Source organism: Aptenodytes patagonicus, chromosome 5, assembly GCF_965638725.1.
Source record: "Aptenodytes patagonicus chromosome 5, bAptPat1.pri.cur, whole genome shotgun sequence".
Lineage (NCBI taxonomy): Eukaryota > Metazoa > Chordata > Aves > Sphenisciformes > Spheniscidae > Aptenodytes > Aptenodytes patagonicus.
In genome coordinates, this window is record NC_134953.1 from 4919546 (window position 1) to 4938404 (window position 18859).

The 18859-nt window shown below is 42.8% G+C and overlaps 2 protein-coding genes across 3 annotated transcripts in view; one reads left to right on the top strand and one right to left on the bottom strand.

The window, feature by feature from the left end:
• The first annotated feature begins 257 nt into the window (after positions 1–257).
• Positions 258–10573, top strand: TMEM254 (transmembrane protein 254). The gene is made up of 4 exons (XM_076338380.1): positions 258–399; positions 2593–2696; positions 3932–3991; positions 6351–10573. The coding sequence occupies exons 1-4, from the start codon at positions 295–297 to the stop codon at positions 6469–6471; spliced, it is 390 nt and encodes a 129-aa protein (XP_076194495.1). The 5' UTR covers positions 258–294; the 3' UTR covers positions 6472–10573.
• Positions 10574–12780: 2207 nt separating this feature from the next.
• LOC143160584 (L-threonine ammonia-lyase-like) overlaps positions 12781–18859 on the bottom strand; it is a 36405-nt gene continuing 30326 nt past the window's right edge. For both annotated transcript variants that reach the window (XM_076338381.1, XM_076338382.1), the window contains one exon: positions 12781–16087. In XM_076338381.1, the coding sequence (XP_076194496.1) occupies positions 15989–16087 (99 nt within the window). In that variant the 3' untranslated portion in view covers positions 12781–15988. The remainder of the gene's footprint in view (positions 16088–18859) is intronic.

An 18859-nucleotide genomic window follows, 5' to 3' on the forward strand; every position in this document is an offset into this window, starting at 1 on the left:
TTCTGCCCCGCACGGCGCCCGCGGCCGGCCCCCACCGGCCCTGGAAGGCCCCGCCGCGCCTCAGCGGCCCCGCGGCCCGGCTTTCCCCGCCTCCGCCTCCGCCTCCGCCTCCGCCTCCGCCTCCGCCGCGGCCCGGCGGCACCGCCCCCCCCCGCCTCGCCCAGGCGTTGGACGCCCCCCCCCCCCCCCCCCCCCGCCGCCAAGCGTAGTGGCACCGCCGGCCCGGCCCCGGCCCCGCCTCCTCGCGCGACGGCCTTAGCGGCGGCGGCGGGCCGCGGCCCCCAGAGCGGCGGGATGACGGCGACGGGCGCGGAGCGGCTCCGCGATGGCAGCTGCCACTTCCAGCGCTCCCGGCTCATCTGGATGATCGCCATCACCTTCGGCATGATCGTCCTCGGCGTAAGGAGCGGCGGGTGGGCGCGGGGCGGGGGGGGGGGGACACACCCCGCGGGCCTGGACGAGCCGTGCGGGCCTGCAGCAGCTCCCCGTCGCCCTCGGAGCCGCAGCTACAAAACTCGCGGACCTGATCGGGCCCCCCCGTCATTTTCTTTTTTTAAGGGGCAAAAGAAGAAAGACCGACCCCCTAGTTAGAGATAAATAGTTATTCCTCCTCCTCAGTCTAGTCGTTGTTTGGATTCTTCAGGTCAGTCGCATCAGATTAACTTCTTCAGGACAGAGACAATGTATTTTTTGCTGCTACCGTGTGCGATTGGTACACAGAGAGCAACCTTCAGCTTACCACCTTGGCATCTTGTCTGTCAAGGAAAAGAAGTTTCATAGGTTTGAATCTTCTTAAGCAAGCGTGCTTTAGAAGGCTAGTGGTCTTGTTGTTGAAGAATACGGGTCTCGGACAAGGTTAATGGAATTAAAGAGTTGAAGTACTATGAATAGATGAGCCCTAAGCCATGTTTGACAGACGTGGGGGGCGGGGGGAGAGCGAAAAGAAAGCGAATTTGAAGGTTAAATTGATGGTAACTCTACCTTGAAGTAAGCTAACTAATTTCTCAGCGGGACTCGCAGGTAGCTCGGATACCTGCAGGGTTTGTGGAACAGGCTTCCTTAGTAGTCCCAGTGTCCATGGAAACGCCGCTTTCTGAAACAAACCGGGAGAGAGAGGAAACTAAAAATGCTGCTTTGGCCAGGTCAGCTTGTGAGGGAGCTGAAGGCATCCATGAAGGAAGTTCAGAGAAAAAAAATTAAATACCTGAATTGGATTCCGAAGTGGAGCAAGGCTGTGGCACTGAAGGCATTACAGCACCTCCGGGTGTGAGTGCAACAACCCGAGTGCTGTAGCTTGTGTGAGTTTGCATTGCAGGTAGCCTGTGAAAGCGTCTTCAACGGTCCCAGAATTGAAACCGCATTGTGCATCAATAAAACTCGCTCTAGGACAGCTATCAGTTATATCCGCAGATAAGGTGCATTTACAAGCGATGGCTTTAGTTACAGACTATATTGACTGGTAGCGTTGTTAGAAAACAGACTAGTTCAGTCACCATGTTGTCTTAATTTCTAAAAAATGGACTTTAGGTGAGATAGGTCAGATTACTGGAGTGGGGAGATTAATGACAAGTTTCGATAGATCTGACAAGGTTACGAAGGTCATCCATTGACTTCCACGTGTTGTAGTTTTTCTTCTATTTGCATGGCTTTTCTACACGTAACAACCACCACTGAAAAAATGACGGTCGAGGCAGGCCAAACAGCTGACAAAACAGCTTTTGGACCCTTTCAAGAAACAGAATGAGCTTTAAGCAGATTCCCTGTTTAAATCCAACATCTTTGGCATAGCCAAATTCACATATAGTTAGAAACTGCAGCATTGATACTAGAGGAGAGATAAGCCAGTGTGAACTTTGGCCTAGCTTAGTGTTTCCCTTACATCCCCAATGGACTCCAAAGTGCACAGCTCCCTGACTCCCTGCTGCTCCTCCACAGCTTGTTAAAATAAAGGTAGACAGTGATAAGCACTGCGGCCCACTCAGTGCCAGGAAAGATACCTGAACACCGCGTGCACCTTCGGTCTTGGGCTTCGTGCTCAATTATCTTCTGTGCCCTGTTCAAGATAGAAGGAAATCTGTCATTTTCTTTTTTTAAGGGGCAAAAGAAGAAAGACCAACCCCCTCGTTAGAGATAAATAGTTATTCCTCCTTCTCAGTCTAGTCGTTTGGATTCTTCAGGTCAGTCGCATCAGATTAACTTCTTCAGGACAGAGACAATGTATTTTTTGCTGCTACCGTGTGCAATAGGTAATGAGCTTACAACTTTAATGCCACTTAATGCGCAGGTGCGCTTTTGGTACACAGAGAGCAACCTTCAGCTTACCACCTTGGCATCTTGTCTGTCAAGGAAAAGACATTTCATAGGTTTGAATCTTCTTAAGCAAGCGTGCTTTAGAAGGCTAGTGGTCTTGTTGTTGAAGAATACGGGTCTCGGACAAGGTTAATGGAATTAAAGAGTTGAAGTACTATGAATAGATGAGCCCTAAACTGTATTCGACAGACATGGGGGGAGCGAAAAGAAAGCTAATTTGAAAGTTAAATTGATGGTAACTACCTTGAAGCTAACTTTTTTTTTTTTTTTTTTTTATTTAAGTGGGTAACACTTTGGCCTTCAACTATACCTTATAGCCATTTGGGAATATTTGGTAGCTTCCTTAATTATTTAGTGGAAAACCACCACAAATGGGTATGCTATGGGTAAGTTATATTTATATAATCATTTTGCATCTCTCCTGTTGCCTCTCTCCGACTCATCTGCTTAGTCTGTGTTAACAAGCTTTCCTGTAACCCAGTTGTTAATTACCTTTAAAGAGCTCTCCTTTCAAGCTCATTACAACTAAGGGTGTGGGGTAACAAGTATGTAAAAGACCAGGCTAAGACCAGTATGAAAGTTTAAAAATGCAACTTAGAATTTGGCATCTGTGTTGTTATGGTGAGAAAGGGGAAAAAAAAAAAAGATACTACTTTTGGAGACAGTTATTAGAGCGTATGTAAACTTATCTGTAACACCTCCTAAAAGTGGTTCTTTTTGTCAAATTGTTACTCAAGTAGTCTATAGGAGTCTTCTTTTTCCAGCTTCAATTAAAGAACATTTTCTACCCTGCTACTAACTTATCCTGATCCTGTCCACGTGAGAAATAACCTGCTGACGAAACTGCATAGTGCTAAGTTTTGCTGGGTTACAAAACTTAGGTTTTGGTTTTTTGATAAACAGGAGAGCTGGAAAACACTTCCCTGTAACCAGGCCTCTCACTTGCCGACTTCCTGTAAAGACAGGAAGACGGCAAGACTTTCTTGTTTATTTTACCATGCATCACGTAGAGGATAAGCCTCCATCTTTGCTCAGAGCATCTTTGCTTTAGCAAGGTATTGAATTGATCCTAACTGAATATCCCGTGTAACTTTTTTCTTAAAAAAAGCTTCTATATGAAAATTTGTAGACCAAGTTTGACTAATCAAGTCATATTATTATATATTCTGAATCTATACACACAGTTGTTTTCATAGAACTAAATCTATAAAAACTTCAGTAACTCATTAGGACGACAAAAAAAATACTTGTGCAAGTAAAAGGACAGATTTTGCACGCTTAACTAAGATTAATTTGTACTGCTTTCACTAAGCATTCGGCTTTTTGGCTTTATCTAAGTGCTGAAAGTTTTGGAAACATGCAGTGGATGCTTGAAATGGCAGGTCCAGGCATATTGCATGAGTTGCAGTTCTCTAACTTTGTCAGTGGACTTCAGTTTCTTTCAAGACTATACGTGTTTGTTAGTTTGTTTTCCTAAGATAAGAAACACGCCTCACTTTTTAGGTTAAAGTGAGATGTCACTTCTATGCTTCCAGTTTTACATTCTCTGCACAATGCGTCTCGGATACAACAGTCTTCTCCCTAATTTTCAACAAAATAAAACATGTTTTCTTTTTATTAGGTTCTGGATATCCTGGTTGATTCACATAGTAGAAGCCTTCTACGGTGTTAAGTTATGCCAGTAAGTTGTTCCCTCCCCTCACCCCAACGCAGATTTCTCTGAAAAGGATTTCTGATACAAGTGCCATAAGCTACAGACTGATTTTGGTGGTCCTCGGCAGCAATAGTAGTTCAGAGGATACTGATAAAGTTCTGGCTGCAGTGACAGTTTGCTGTCCTCCACAAGAGGTTACTGCAAATTGTGCTAGTGGTTACTGTTGTACAGGGTGGCAAAAGCAAGGGGTGGCAACTTGCAGAACTGGCAGCGGCAAGGTTTGCCAGAGCTTGTCTGTCTGCCTCCGAACTCGCTGTTCCCTGGGTAACATTGCGCTTTAGGAAGCGGAAGGAACAATAGGTGGTGTAGAAATAGTCTGATAACTCCAGGTGTTATAACTTCATGAGATCTTACCTCATCAGAATTTTGAGACTGCTCATTACCTGTTTAAATGATTGCATCTATATTGTGAGAATACAATTGGACACTTCCCTTTGGCACTATTTAAGATCTACTTGTATCTGCGGGTTTGTGGGATAAAATACTTTGACTGATCAGACTATAAAAGTAAGGCCAACTAGGTCTTATGTTAGGATAACAAATTATTTGGAAAGGTATGCTGTCCAAACACATCGTCCTTCTGTTCATTTGAATTTTGTTTGTAATAATTCAGAAGAATGTAGGTATTGGTTTTCATGCTCTACAGAGTAGGTGGACGGTCTGTTTGCCATTGTAAAAATGGTAGTTTTCCACTTCATTTAGTTCAGTTCACAGCTGTCCGTCACAGGCTTCTCGGGTAACATCTCTTGGAGGCAAAGGGATTTTGTTCCATGGAAAGCTATTTAAGGTGGTTCTCGAGATAATAGAATATGGATGAACATTTTCTGCCTTCAGAATGGGAGTTAGTAATAAAATTTTAACCAGGCTCCAGTTTTAAATTATGTAGCTTTAAAGTTAAAATTTTAACTGTGGTTCTGCAGATAAAAATATATATATAGTCTATACACCTATCTAAGTACGAGGGAACTTGATTACCGGTGAATGTACCAAATGGGTGTACTGTAATCAAGTCAAGTAGTGAAGTTGTACAGAGCAGTGTTAAAGCCCATAAGAAAGAGAGCACAGATTGCCTGCCCATCATCATCTCTTCAGGCATACTTCTGTAGATTACCAAGCAGTTGTACTTCACTGTGAGCACCAAACACCATAGGCTTTTTACTGATGTAGAAGTGATGTCTACTTATGGACGTCACAAAGGAGGCGTGAGGAAAAGAACTAGGGAGGAAGCGGATACAAATTTGTTAATCAGTAGTAGCACCGTCATTGGCTGTTGGCCTGTATTTCTGCATATGGTCTATTCAAGTAAGCTTGCTTTATTCAAGCGGGTAAGTTCCTTAAACCCTAGTTTTCCAGCTTCTGCACTCATTTGGAAACGCTGCAGCTGGGATTATTAAAAAAAAAAAAGTTTTCACAGCTGGTAAGACAATTTAAGAACGAGCATTAAGAAATGTTGTGTTAATCAACACTTGCTACACAATCATTTTGTACGTGTAGAGGCTGTGGAACAATTAACAGCTGAACTGTTCTAGCAAAGGTCAGTAGAGGGAGCTCCCTTGTAAACTAATGAGTTGGAGCACAGTTATGCTTCACATAATTGTTTACTGGAAATGTGAAATCTGATGGTTTTGCTATCATGTTTATACTCGTTCTTTTCTCTGAAAATTCAGTAGTATTTGTCAACAACAATGGAGTGGAGGAAAAAGTGACGTTTTCTGTAATATACAGAAAAATTCACATACGCTACGTTAAAACTAACTGATACAGGAAGGTCTCTGCTTCATAAGTCAAGTCAGGTGTCTTCAGTTCCCTGTACCTGTATTTTCTAGCCACAAAGTCAGGTAACAGTGCTTCTCCATCCTGCATCGCACAGTAATTGTCAGGCCTCGTTGCCCTGCTAGCGTACAGTCTGCCTTCCGTGACTGTAGTCAACAAGAAGTTACATAGAGACTTGTGTATCAAGATTAGTATTAAGCTACTGTCTTGGATCTTTGTACATAAACTTCTAGGATAAGTCATTTCAAATAGCATAGACTGAGATTGCAATTTATATATTATTGAGGAAGTTGTACGCATGAGATCTCCGAAAGAACCTTTGTTCCGTAGATAGCTTAAAATCCACTAAAATCACAAGAACTGGTATGTTTAGTTAGTACAGGAAATAAGTCTCAATAGGTTGAAATTAATGATGCTAAGTTCAAATGTTCTAATCAAGTCTGATGTATCAAGGATGGGTAGAAATACCTAACCTTAGTTTGTAAGTATCACAGTACAGTCTGCAAGACCGTAAGTTTTTTTGACACATTTCATGCTTTTGTTAATGTTGCAGATCTAAAGGAATCACTGACCCGGCAATTCAGTTTCAATGGTTCATTCAGACACTTTTATTTGGGTACGCCTCCTTTGGTCTTCTGGTGTCTTACAAACCTTCAGCCAAGAAGCACTACTAGAAGACAGTGAAAGAAGTCACTTCTCCCATTCGTCATCCTCATTTTTCAGAAAATATCCCCACTTACGTGTCTAGGTGCTGTAATTAGCTAAATTACATTCCTGCTACATGATGCAGTGCCCTTCTACCCAAGTAACACTCCTCTTACTAAACAAGACAATTAGAATTCACAGGGCCCTGTGGATAGTCCAGTAGTAATTCAGCCCTTCAGTCTTGGCACTGCCAAAGTTTAATGCCACTTGTTATGCAAGAAGCCAAAAGTTGCTCCTCTGCAGTTTTTCACATAAATTCTATACTCCGATTGTCATTGAAAAGTCCCTGACAGCTGGTAGTAGTGGCTGATAGTTCTCATGTGGAGGAATTTTCTTCTACAACAGGGAGAGTGATTTACAGCCACAAGGCAACTTGCACCTGTTTTGTGATAGGATTTAAGTTTACCTATATTTTCTCTACAGGACATTTTACTGGCGTTGTTGTTGTTGTTGTTGTTGTAGCCTGGTCTTTGTACTTGGTTTTGTCAACTTACTTTCTTCCGCAAAGGCCAGGCCACTCTATTGCTGCAGGCACGTTAAAAAGACCAAGTCTCAGTTCAGGTTGAGGTGCAGTGATGAGCTTGGATACGTGAAGCACTTCAACTTGGTTTAATACGTGTGCCTTAAGTTTCATGCAGCACAACCTCATCTTTTGCATGAAGATTTTAATCTTTGAGTTAGTATAGCATAAAGTAGTAATCCTGTAGCTGTGAGGGCAGCTTTTTCGAAAAGTAATTTATTATCCAAGAAAAAAGAAAGGAAAAAATCAATTAGCATTCCAAAACCTAGCTGAAATTTTTATATTTGTGAATGAAATTAGATGTAGTGAGTAAATATACACCACTGTTTCCCAGATGTTGGTGTCCTGAAATCTATGGTTGAGAGACCATCTTAAGCACCCTTCAGTACTTCCTGTATGTGTAGTGAGCCTTTTATCATACCGTCTTTTACTGTTGAATATTTGAACAAGAATTTAGCCTATCTTGTTTTAGCACTTTTAAAAGTAATAACTATTTAAAATAGTAACTGTGGTGTGGGGAGAAGTTTTGCCATGCCACCTGTGGTGCTGCTGTTCTGGAAGAAAGGACAAGAAAAGGTGGCTCTTCCTCTAACGAAGAGCTCCACGAGGCAGTAGCAAATAAACTTATGCCCTGTGCAGTACCTACAGACCGTAACACTTCTGATGGAGAAGTCTTACTGAAGCACAGGTACATAAAGTTTTTGCTTTTCAGTGGGTACTAAAAGCATGGAGAACTGAAGGGTTTGAAATGGTTTGTTTTGTTTGGTTGTTTTGGTTTTTTTTTAAATGGTGAACTGATAACATTTTGTAGAGAAGTAGAAACTCGGGTTTACCGGCTAGAAATCCAACAGGAACGTCAAAAGCCTGAGCCATGTTTTACTATGTAACCTTTTATCTTAGTCTGTGGCCCTGGAATAAAGATTTAAAAAAAAAAAAAAAAAGTGAAGAAGTTGCTTTTCTTTTTAATTTATCCTGGAAATAAATGTCTATACAAAATATATAGGCATCATCTTTACACCAATATCAGTATTCACACTTGGAACATACAGGATCAGCTGGCTGTATGCTTTCCAGAGCAAGCCCCTGGAAGTCGAGGTATTTCTAACAGGGCAAGGTATTGATGCGACTTGTCTCTACAAAAAAAAAAAACAAAACCCAACCCCAAACAATTCTCCATGGCACGGAAACATGCATAGGTATAATACTTTGTGTTTCAAGATGAATTCTAATTGAATGCTTAATGAGAATTAACTTAAGAATGTGAAGGGATAAAAGGAATAACTTTGGTTCAACATTTTTGTGATAATGTTCCCGTGCAGAGGAAAAGGTGTAACAATAACGCCAAGGCTAGTTAAAGACTTGGGAAAGGTGGTAAAAGACTTTTTTCTTCTTAATAGGCATTTTTGTCTGTTCTTGTTTGCCACCATTCACTTTCCATCATTGCAGCTGTAAATAAGGTCAGAACTACTACGCTAGCTTCCCCGACCACCGCCAGCCTGCACTCCAAGCTCTTGTGATGCTCACCATCGCAGCTTTCACAGCCCTTCCGTGAGGGCTCGGGGATGGCTATAGGTAAATCGCAGCTTTGAGAAGTTAACAGCTTGCTCTTAGACTCAACTTAATTAGAAGGGCTTCTTTTCAGAGAGGCCATGGTAAAAGCTTCCTCGGTGCAGCCCAAGGAAGCTATAAAAGAAAAAAAAAATAGTCAAGTTATAACTGCCTTAGTTAAAAAATATTTCCAAGTTAGAACAAGTTTTAGCCAGACATTGGCATCAGCAGATTTTTTTGAAACCTCTCTGCGTGTTTTTTTGTTTGTTTGTTTGGGAGGTTTTTTTGTCTAGCTTGACAGATCTCAGCAGCTCTGTTTGGAGGTTGTTGGGCATTGCTTATCAAACTTTTTAGAAATGTATTTGTATTCATCTACCTTCAAACATTTTCTCTTCCCTACCTTTGCTTGGCAGCAGTTCAGTTTTTCCACTTGTTTAAAAAAAAAAAAGTCTTTACTCTCCGCCTCTGTCCCAGAGCAGTAAGCAGCACGGATGCCTGTTTTTCTGATGTTTTTGAAGCCCATGAGATCCCCAGCTCAAAATCCGAGAAGCGTGGGCTAAGCAATGCTGACTAGCTTTTAACGTAAAATAGCCTTGAGGGAAAGAAAGAAACCCGCAGAATGACGAGATTCCAGATAATACTGAGATACCGTTTCTGAATGTTCCTGTTGTGTCCCTAGCATCGCAGCAAGATAAACATACCGTAATACTTTACAAAATTATTAGTTAAAAAAAGCCCCCAGAAGCGTGAATCCAGGTCAACAACTCGCTAAGCCCTTAGAGACATACGTTCATGGCTAGTAACGGGCTCGACGGAAACAGCGCTGGTTTTTCTAGGCATATACAAAAATAAGTCAGTATTTATTGGACCTATTTATTGGTGATCAGAGGAAATAACTTCATACAAGTCACAAATAACCACATCGCGTACAACAGCGCTTTTATGCCGCGATTGCTTGGTAACTTTGTGGCAAGAGAAAGCGCAAAGAAACTACCCAGATCCATTTTCACCTTTAAATCGTAATATATGGGGGTATATGGAAAACGAGTGCCATGTACTTCTTAAAGTAAGGCGAGTAATCCAGACCAGCGTGTTTGGCAAATCACTGCTCAGATCAAGCTCTGTCGAGGAGAAGCTGGGTCAGGAAACGCAGCATCAGCTCAGAAACTTTGCTGAGTCTGAACAGAGACAATGAGATGTCTCCCATCTGTTTCCAAGAACTATTTCTAAAGCCTTAAGGGCTGTAGCTCATTTTTCCACGGGAGTGATGAAAAACCTCTCTCAGAATCACAACGTTGTCTTCCTTTGTCTTTCTCTCATGCCGACCTAGATTTTTCTAAACACAACAGAGGTCAACTGGGCCAGCCTTTGGAAATACCCGAGCGCCGGTTCATTAAGGACGTTTAATTTGCCCTGGGGCTGGGCAGCTGGTTTCCTGAATGGCAACGGAGCCCAGTTAAAGCTGGGGGAACGGCCTCGCTGACCGTTGCCCTAGAGTCCGCGGTTAAGTTTGACCACTATAGGCAAGGTCTTTGAAGTCCTGCAGTCTGCTGCTTGTGGGCATTCTGGCACCATCTCTGGGGTGGGGGGCAGAAATTGCAGACCTTCCACAGAAATACAGTAGATGTTAGAGGAACATGGTGTGGAAAGCAACTGTGAGCTCACCGATTTTAAGGTTTCCAGGCAAATGACCTTTGCAAAGAAAAAAGTAACTGATGCAATAGTGTTTCCATGAGTGAGAGAATCCGAATTATATGTTCCTTCTGTATTTATATCTCGTGTTGGAGTAAAGAGAGGGGAGCATCAATTCAATTTTTTAATTACAGTACTGTTGCATATGAGCCCTCGTTAATGAGGCTGTCGGTCTCACTGCACTATTTACAAGGCTACGCGGTTTAAAAAATCCTTTGCTTTTTCGCTGGTTAATTACAAGCTTGTACATTTTTATTCCCCTGCCACCCAGCAGGTGATCTCCACATACAAAATAAAGAGATATTTCCAGAGGTTTTTTTGAATGGCTCCACTCATTTGAGGACTTAATGAAAACTTTTGGCATGCGGCCAACAGGCTCTACGTTCCGTCTGTCTTGCCAGCGACGTGTTTATCCTGACCGGTGCCTGTATGCACGGCCTGCATGAACAGCTCAAGAAACCGTCATGGTTTGTTGAAAGCAAAAGAAACAAAAAAAACCCTCAACGCTTCCTTTAGTATTGCTCCTCGGAGGAGAAGCAATAACACGGCACAATCCACGTACTGTACTAGACCTCACAAGGCCCCCGCAACCCCAAACATATCTACAGCACGTGCACGGCTGGGAAGGAGGAGGGGAGAGGAGGAAAGAGAGGTATAAGGAACGCCGTTGTGTCAGTTATCAGCGTTTTCCGAGAGTGTTCTCTCAGAGAAAAAACTCTTAGGTGCCCCTGGAGGGAACAGACAGGGAGACCAATTTACCGGGTTATAAACCACACAAGTTAAAATGTCCTTCTAAAGACACTCGAGACTTCTTATGAAAAGAAAAAACCAGGCGTGAACAACACCCTTCTCCACAAATTTCAGAAGTGTGAGAGATTTTAAAGTTCATAGTTGCAAAAAAAAAAAAAAAAAAAAAGGCAAATAAGAGTACCTGCATTTAGAAGAGCTTTTGGCCAACATTAGCAGCACAGCTGAACCCCCTCACCAACATACCCTTCCTCCCTAGGAGTGGGGCAAGCCCCTCATATCCTTTCTGTGGATGCACTCAGGTGTGGTTGACCTGGCTCTGCCCCTTAAGGACTCTTCCTTTCTTCCTTAGAAGTCCTTAAGGACTCTTCCCTTCTTCCAAGAGATAAGCTGTATGGGCTTAGGGACCTGTTGTTAGCTATGTTCGTTATTGAATTACTTCAAAACATTCACATTTGATTAGAATGTTTTCCAACCACAGCCACCATTTTTTGCTGCAGCTTTATTTAAAATAAATGAATAAATGAAGTGCTTTTGAACAATGGGAAACTGATCAGCTCAGGAGGGCACGACATTCAGAAGGATTCCCCCTCCATTGGGATGTAGCAAAAAGTTGGGAGCATGTGAAAGCAAGTGTTTGTAATAGAAAGAAACTCTGCAGACTTCAATATCCTATACACGGCAGACCGCGTACAGGTAAACAAACAGCAAAGAAGGTGGCAGGAGAACCAACGCCATCAAATAAATGACTGGCAGGAATTACAGCCCCCCCCCCCCCAAGAGTCTTGCAGTTTCCTTTTCCGATCGCTAAACCACACACCTAGGTCTGGATCTAGCAAAAGTTTGATATAGGATCTCAAACGCACTCACTGCATTTTGGGATGGGAAGGAGGAACACACGTTGGGATGGGAAGGAGGAACACGTGTTTCCAAGTCTTCCAAAAGTAGTAGGCTAGATGGCAAGGTGCTAGTTGTGAGGACACGCCACCTGCACGGGGAAATGAACTTCCGATGCTGCGTAAACACGTACTGGCAGAGCTTTAGATGTTAATCCAGAGCTAACAGGACCTGGCTGAAGAAATTAAGGAATCAAATGTGGGAAGAGATTTTGTTTCAATTAAAGATACGCCTGGTTTGCATCAGTCCTTGGAAGAAGTTGTGATGTGTCCCCGACAAACCTTGTATTCGTAGGACTGCTCCCAAAGCTAAGTAGCTTAGCTCTAGCGGAATTACCTGGGTGCAAGCATCCTCTTCCACTAGAGACACAAACACGCATTTTAGCGGGTGGTCTGCTGCACCCTGAAATTGAAGAACCGGTTTACCAAAGTTCACGGTATTTGTGACGAGTATCTCTAAGATCCGATTCACCAGATATCATGGACTTCATTCACCCACCCAAGCCGGGCCCAGGATACCTCTGCACCCAGACTCTACGCGTTGCCCAGGAACACAGCCAGGTACGAGCAAGGCAGCGTTTGCGCCTGGCCCCGTACGTGAAACAGAAGCTCTTTCCAAGCCAGTAAGGAGAGACGCTTACCCGGCCACGCTGGTGAGGAGTCTGGCAGTCTCCCATCCTACTCCGCAGGGCAGGAGCAGCAGTCCTGCCCAGCTGCGCTCACCTCCCTGGCAGCCCAGAGCTCCCCGTGCACGAATGACGTGGATTTCGTGTCAACGTCAACGACAGAGAAAGGAAAAAAAAAAAAATGAACTTGAATTTTTAATGCAAGGCTGCTATCAGTACCAAATGAGAGAATGACGAATCTTTCATTGCTGAGGTGGCATACCATAATTTTAATTGTTTTTCAAATAAATACAATGCTTAGATTTACATTTTGCTGATTTAACAATTTGAGAATTTTTTACATAATCATTGTGGTTTTTTTTTTCAAGGTACATCAGAACACTCTATATAAAAATATTTCTTTAAATGAAACATTTAAAAACACATTATTAGATCTTTGAAAAGCCATAGTCCTATTATATTTCATAATGCAAAAATGTTAGCAGCACAGATATTTCAGTATTCTTTCCAATTGCATACATTCATTTAAATGTTTAATTTTGATTTTGTTTTTGTCCCTTGGAAGTATTTCATCTTAGCTGTAAAGCCAATGGACTCGCATAAAAGCAGTATAGAATGGAAGTCAACTCTGGTATCATTATATTCACACGTAAAGTGTTTACCACTGAAGAGTGATTTACAATTTATGTTTATACTTAATACAGTAAAAATAAAACCAAACTGCATATACCATGTCTGACATTTTCAGTATCTTCTAGACATCACTTTCCCTTTTTTTTTTTCTTTTCTTTTTTCCTCCAAAACACATTTTCAAAATCGTACACTGATTTTGAGTGCATTGATTTTTGGTTGCTCTATCTGCTACCTCTCTTGCCCCAATTTTGTGAAGACTCGCTAAATGCAGTTCCCACTGATTAGAAAAGAAGATGTTGATGCTCTCAGCTTCTAAAAAAATAAAGTCTGGGATAATGCAGGACGATAAACCAAGGACTCAGACAGCAGAGGCTGTTGGCCACTACTGAGAACATCGGTTATAAAGTCCCCTTTGCTTCTCACATAGATACCTGAGATATCCTCAAAATTTCCTGAGAGTTTTGCCAAAAGAGATGAGAGGATATTTAGACCCTTATTTATAGTGGTTTTACACCCTCAGATCTGCTCTTTGACGGTGCGGTTCATTGCTTGCTTCCATGGAAGCAGCACGTACACAATATGTAGTCTGTCATCACATAGTTCCATACAGATTTCTTAAACTTTTCTGACCGTGAAGAAAGGAGTTGTGTCTGACAGGCTGTGATTTACAGGGCATGTTCTGGAGACCAAGCCCTATACCCATCGTTGTGGATGGCAAGAAGGGAAAGAAACTAACCATTGGGGCGTCAGTAAGTTTTAGCTCCGTGTGCACAAACAACACGGTCCTTCCAAAAACAGGTCAAATCAGTGAACTTCTATTATTTGTCCACCATTTGTGAGAGTCTCTTCTCTCTTCTTCGTGAGCCGCGATAAGAAGGAACGAACAGACTGTTTCCCAGAAAAAAAAAATACTGCAGGGACAGCCAGAATGCTGCCCTCTTCGTCCCCCCTTGCAGGCACAAGTTAAGTTATAGATATAGCTGGATATCCACAAGCAGTAGCTACAATACGGATGAGACCTGCATAAGATTGGATATGCAGTTCGTTCTTTTTAGTCCATAGGGACCCTCTATGTTTAGGTTGCTCTAACTCTCTGGATGACGCCCTTCCTAGCCTACAGATGGACTAGGGTTAGGAGAGGGCAGAGAAAGCTCTCGCCTACCCCAGGGCATCTCCTCTTCCACACGTGACTTCTTCATTGTGCTTTAGAGACGACAGTTTCCCGCTGCAGAACCAGGAAAGGAAACGTACTAGCAAGCCCATTCCTAACGGCAGGGGGGGACTAAAGATGGAAGCTCGATTTATAAATCGTAATATGGCAACAAAGGAGCATCGCTATGGGCTTGCAGCATCTTCCTCCCCAAAAAGCTGTAGTAAAAGTTGGTTTTCATGGACACCTAGCAACCGCTCACCCAGCTCTGCACGTGGGAACTGGAACGACTCGATCCCACGCAGCCCGTGGAGGTACTCGCTCTGACCTTACTGGATTTTCAGCTGGGCTCTGCTAGGGCACTGCTAAATACATCATATTTATCTTACATACTTAATTATCAACTTGATATGCTAGAGGCGGGATTAAGACCTCTCGTTAAAATAACTACACCCAAAATCTGGATCAATCCTGGTTAAATTTAACCAAGTGGAATGGTATATATCGGCTCTGTTGCAGCTGGCCTTAAACTGCATTTTGCCCAAGTGGAAAGGCGACTGTTGTACGCACACGCAGAAGCGGGCCTGAATTTCTCTTACGTTTCTTGCCATCCCACTCTTATTAGTTACCTTATTAGTCGGTCTCTGCCTGTAGTGATGAAAATGGTATTTAGGTCAATGTGTTCTTTGTTAATTGCATTAGCCATGTGCCTAAGACTTAGGCGTCCTCTTCTCCCGGCACTGCCTTTGGCTATTAACATGTGGTCTTTAAATATATTTCACTCTTAACAGTGTACTTAATCTGTCAGGTGAGATGGACAGAGTCTATTTTAGGCAGACTAAGATGATCAGTGGAATGCTAATTGCAAAATTCACAAGGGTGGAGAGACCCCTTTTTATAAAGAAACGCAAGCCATTTTATATGCTACTTTTGTGTTCTGCATGTGAGGTCTAATTATATTCAGAATACGTTTGGGTTTTTTTTATTGCTGCAACATCTTTTGGAACTTTACTTTATAAAAAGGATCATTTTCCCTTGGAAAAAAAAAATGAATACAATATTGGCTTTTATCTTCCAAGGGGGTTTTTGAGGTTGGTTTTTTTTTAAATCGTATTCTGTTAGCATAATTTTTCCACACATGATAGCAAAGATCAGAACAGAAGTGTGTTCAAACCCACACCCACACACATATATATCTCCGGAAGCAGATTCAGCAAATGGAGAACCGCTTCTGGCTTGGAAATGGAAAATCACTATACTAGTAGCATGGCAAAGCCCAGCAGAAGGAGCTGCATTACTTTAACTAAGGGCATCAAAATCAAAAGACCTTTGAGAGGTCTATATTCAGATGTAAAGAAAAATGCCTTCTCCCTGTTTATTTATCGAACGCCGTTGGATCCTACATACTAGCCAAAATCCAGACAGCCAGCTGATAATGAATTATCGAATTCCAACACCAGCAGAGACTAGAAGTTTCCCTTAGCTAAGCTAAAGTTTTGAGTTTAACTTTATTCCCAAGGACATTCACTACATTTTGAGCAGGAAATAAATATCCTGAAACTACTGGCTAACTGTTCAGCTTTGAAAGATAATATTTGTTCCAAATGCCTCAAGATTAGGGCTCTGCAAAATACTTGTCAGAGGACCTCGGCCCTTTGCCTTGTGCTGCGCCCGTCACCGCTCGGTCCAGGCAGCTGTGGGGTAGCGTTCCAAGAGCGCGTTCCTCAGCTGGGCTGTGTGGATCTTGTCTCTGGTCTCCACGGTGCAGGTGACCTGGGAAAAGAATTAGGACCATTCCTGACGGCATGGCAGCAGTCTCGGACACCAGCATTTCCTACTCAATCCTAAAATACACTCGTAAAAGCAAAATGATCAGTTCAATGGAAAAAACTCTGGACCTCGCATCCCCTGCCTACGCAGGTAAGAAAACTGACATTGCAGACACCCGGGGCTCTTCCAGCCCTTCTGCACGGCCTTAAAACCTTCCAACAGCCCTACTTTTTATTGTCTCCGAAGTTTGAAGAAGACAGACTGATCCTCTGCCGGCTCCTGGGCAGGTACTTGTCTGCTGTTGGCCTCTCTGAAGTCATCCGTTAGCAGCTTCTCTTTTCCGTTCCCTGGGGTATGTACGTGGTGCTGCTGCCACCTCACCCATCTCTGACTCTTACCTCGCCCCATTTCCCGCGTTTCTGGGCAGTGTTTGTTCCATCCTTCAAGCTTTTTATATTCTGCTCCTCTTCTCTCTCACGGAGTTATCCCCCAGTCCTTTATCGTCTCTGCAGTATTCTGGCTGGTTTCATCTACTCGCACACCTTCTTGTTTTATCCCAATTTTTTTTCTTTGCTCATTGCATCACCTCTAGTTTTCTGTTATGGTTGTTCTGCTGCTAAACCAAACTAAACCCAGGCAAACCTAATCTTGATAGTTTCCTTTTTATTTTTCACTTGTCTCCGCCAGTATTATTGGCAATCCTGTCACGCAGCCACTGAAGTCAATAACTTCAGTGTCCTTTTTTCAGTTCTTCTTTAATCCCTTTTGTCTACATACTCACATCTCTACTGCATCATTTGAAAATCTGGGCACTACCAAAGGTGAGGCACCAATGCCAAGGCACAGAAGGAAAATTATACTTCACGATTTTAGACCACTAACTTCTGTCACCGCTGACCCTGTTGGAATTATCACTGACGTTGAAGGTGCCACGTGGAAAAAAGACCTCACAGAAACATGGAAATCTAGCGAGAAAAGGATCCAAGGTGGGTCACGGTGCAACAACAGAGAGTTTATTGTAACAGGCAAATCTACAGAGAACGGAGAAAAAACTGGCCGTGGTAACCTTAGAATCATAGAATCATAGAATCATTGAGGTTGGAAAAGACCTCCAAGATCATCGAGTCCAACCAGCAAGGTGGACTACTAGAGACAGATGCCCTGTATGATGTTCCTATCAGAGCTGCATCCTTTACAGAAAGCAACAAGGCAAAAAGTAAATTTCTCTCTACTCAAATATGTTTATGAGAACTTTTCTAAGTAAGAACTTTGTGAATTCATGTTTCTGGGAATGAGCTTAAAATAACAATAAACCTTTAGCAAAACTGTTGAATGAGAAGATGAAACACTAACTCCAGGTTATTCTAAACAGCCGTGAGCTCACTTCATTAGAAAACTGGCTATAACTGCTTAAATATCCATCGTGAAATTAGCCACATTTCTGATCTGTTTCCGTAATTCTTTGCCCCTTATCCTGAACATAGTTCTGTTCTTGTTTGGCTCTTTGGAACACAAATTAGATGCTAATTTCTTTCTCCTCTGAAAAAGCGGGATTTAGTCTCAAGAGAAGGACGGTCACAGAAGACATTTAATAATGAGGGAGGAGGAGAGAACACAAAGATTGGGAAGAGCATCTAAAGGATATCTAGGCACCAATGTACCAAATACCCATTATCCATTCCCTGGTTCATATAAAATCCCTAAAGCTTTGCAGTCTTCAAGAGCACACGCTCATCTCTCACGGAGTCTGTAATTAAAAGAAAAAAAGGCAACCTTCTTCCCCTTCCACAGCAGTCATGCCTGTTTTGTCCTGAGCAAATCAATTGCTGCACTTGGAACCAGTCTGGACTTGCCAGGTTCAGCTTTGAATGTTTGGCAGCGAGGAGTTGCTCTGCCCTGGGAGCAAGCATGGGAAAGCATTTTGATTTATAGAGCTAACTGTCCTCCTCTCTGCCCTTTTCTTTCTGCTAATGATTGAAGCCAGATGGACTTGGATAGATTGGAGCCAGAGAGCTTGTGAACAGTTTGGATAAATACAGTCTTTTTGTTCTGTGCACGCACAGCATCCAACACGAGATACGGCCATTAATACGCTGTAGCGTATTGTAAAAGTAGTAACAACAGCAGCAGCGATAACAAACAACTCCGGAAATTTACCTGATTTTTCAGACTCGTCAAATAAAGGAAGAGAGAACATCTGCTCACAGCAGGAGCGAACAGAGAATCACGCTCCGCTTTAGAGCGGCCACAGATCTAAACAGCAAGAAAGGCAAGAATTTGCTTTCTTGCTCAGATTAAGCCAATTTACGCTGCAGTTTCGCCTTCGCAGAACTCCTCTCTCTTATTCGCTTCACCTGGGAAGTATGATTCGCATGAGTGTCTGACAGGGCAATCCTCGTATTCATGGGGAGGTATATAAGGATTATATTTATCTAGGAGGAAGAGCCACCTAGGTACTACTAGCTACAGGAGGTTGCATACCTACCGACGAACTAAGAGTAAGTGCTCCAGATCGGTCTTATTTAAGAACAAATGACAAAACCTATTGCCTGACGTTTCTTATAGAATCATAGAATCATTGAGGTTGGAAAAGACCTCTAAGATCATCGAGTCCAACCGTCGACCCAACACCACCATGTCCACTAAACCATGTCCCTAAGCGCCTCATCTACACGTCTTTTAAATACCTCCAGGGATGGGGACTCCACCACTTCCCTGGGCAGCCTGTTCCAATGTTTCACCACTCTTTCAGTAAAGACATTTTTCCTCACGTCC

Bases quoted from the DNA above. Each gene is read 5' to 3' on its own strand.
- TMEM254 (XM_076338380.1), top strand. From the start codon at position 295: ATGACGGCGACGGGCGCGGAGCGGCTCCGCGATGGCAGCTGCCACTTC. The intron at 400-2,592 runs GTAAGGAGCGGC...TTTTTATTTAAG, and splicing joins TCGGCATGATCGTCCTCGGC to TGGGTAACACTTTGGCCTTC. The intron at 3,992-6,350 runs GTAAGTTGTTCC...TTAATGTTGCAG, and splicing joins TACGGTGTTAAGTTATGCCA to ATCTAAAGGAATCACTGACC.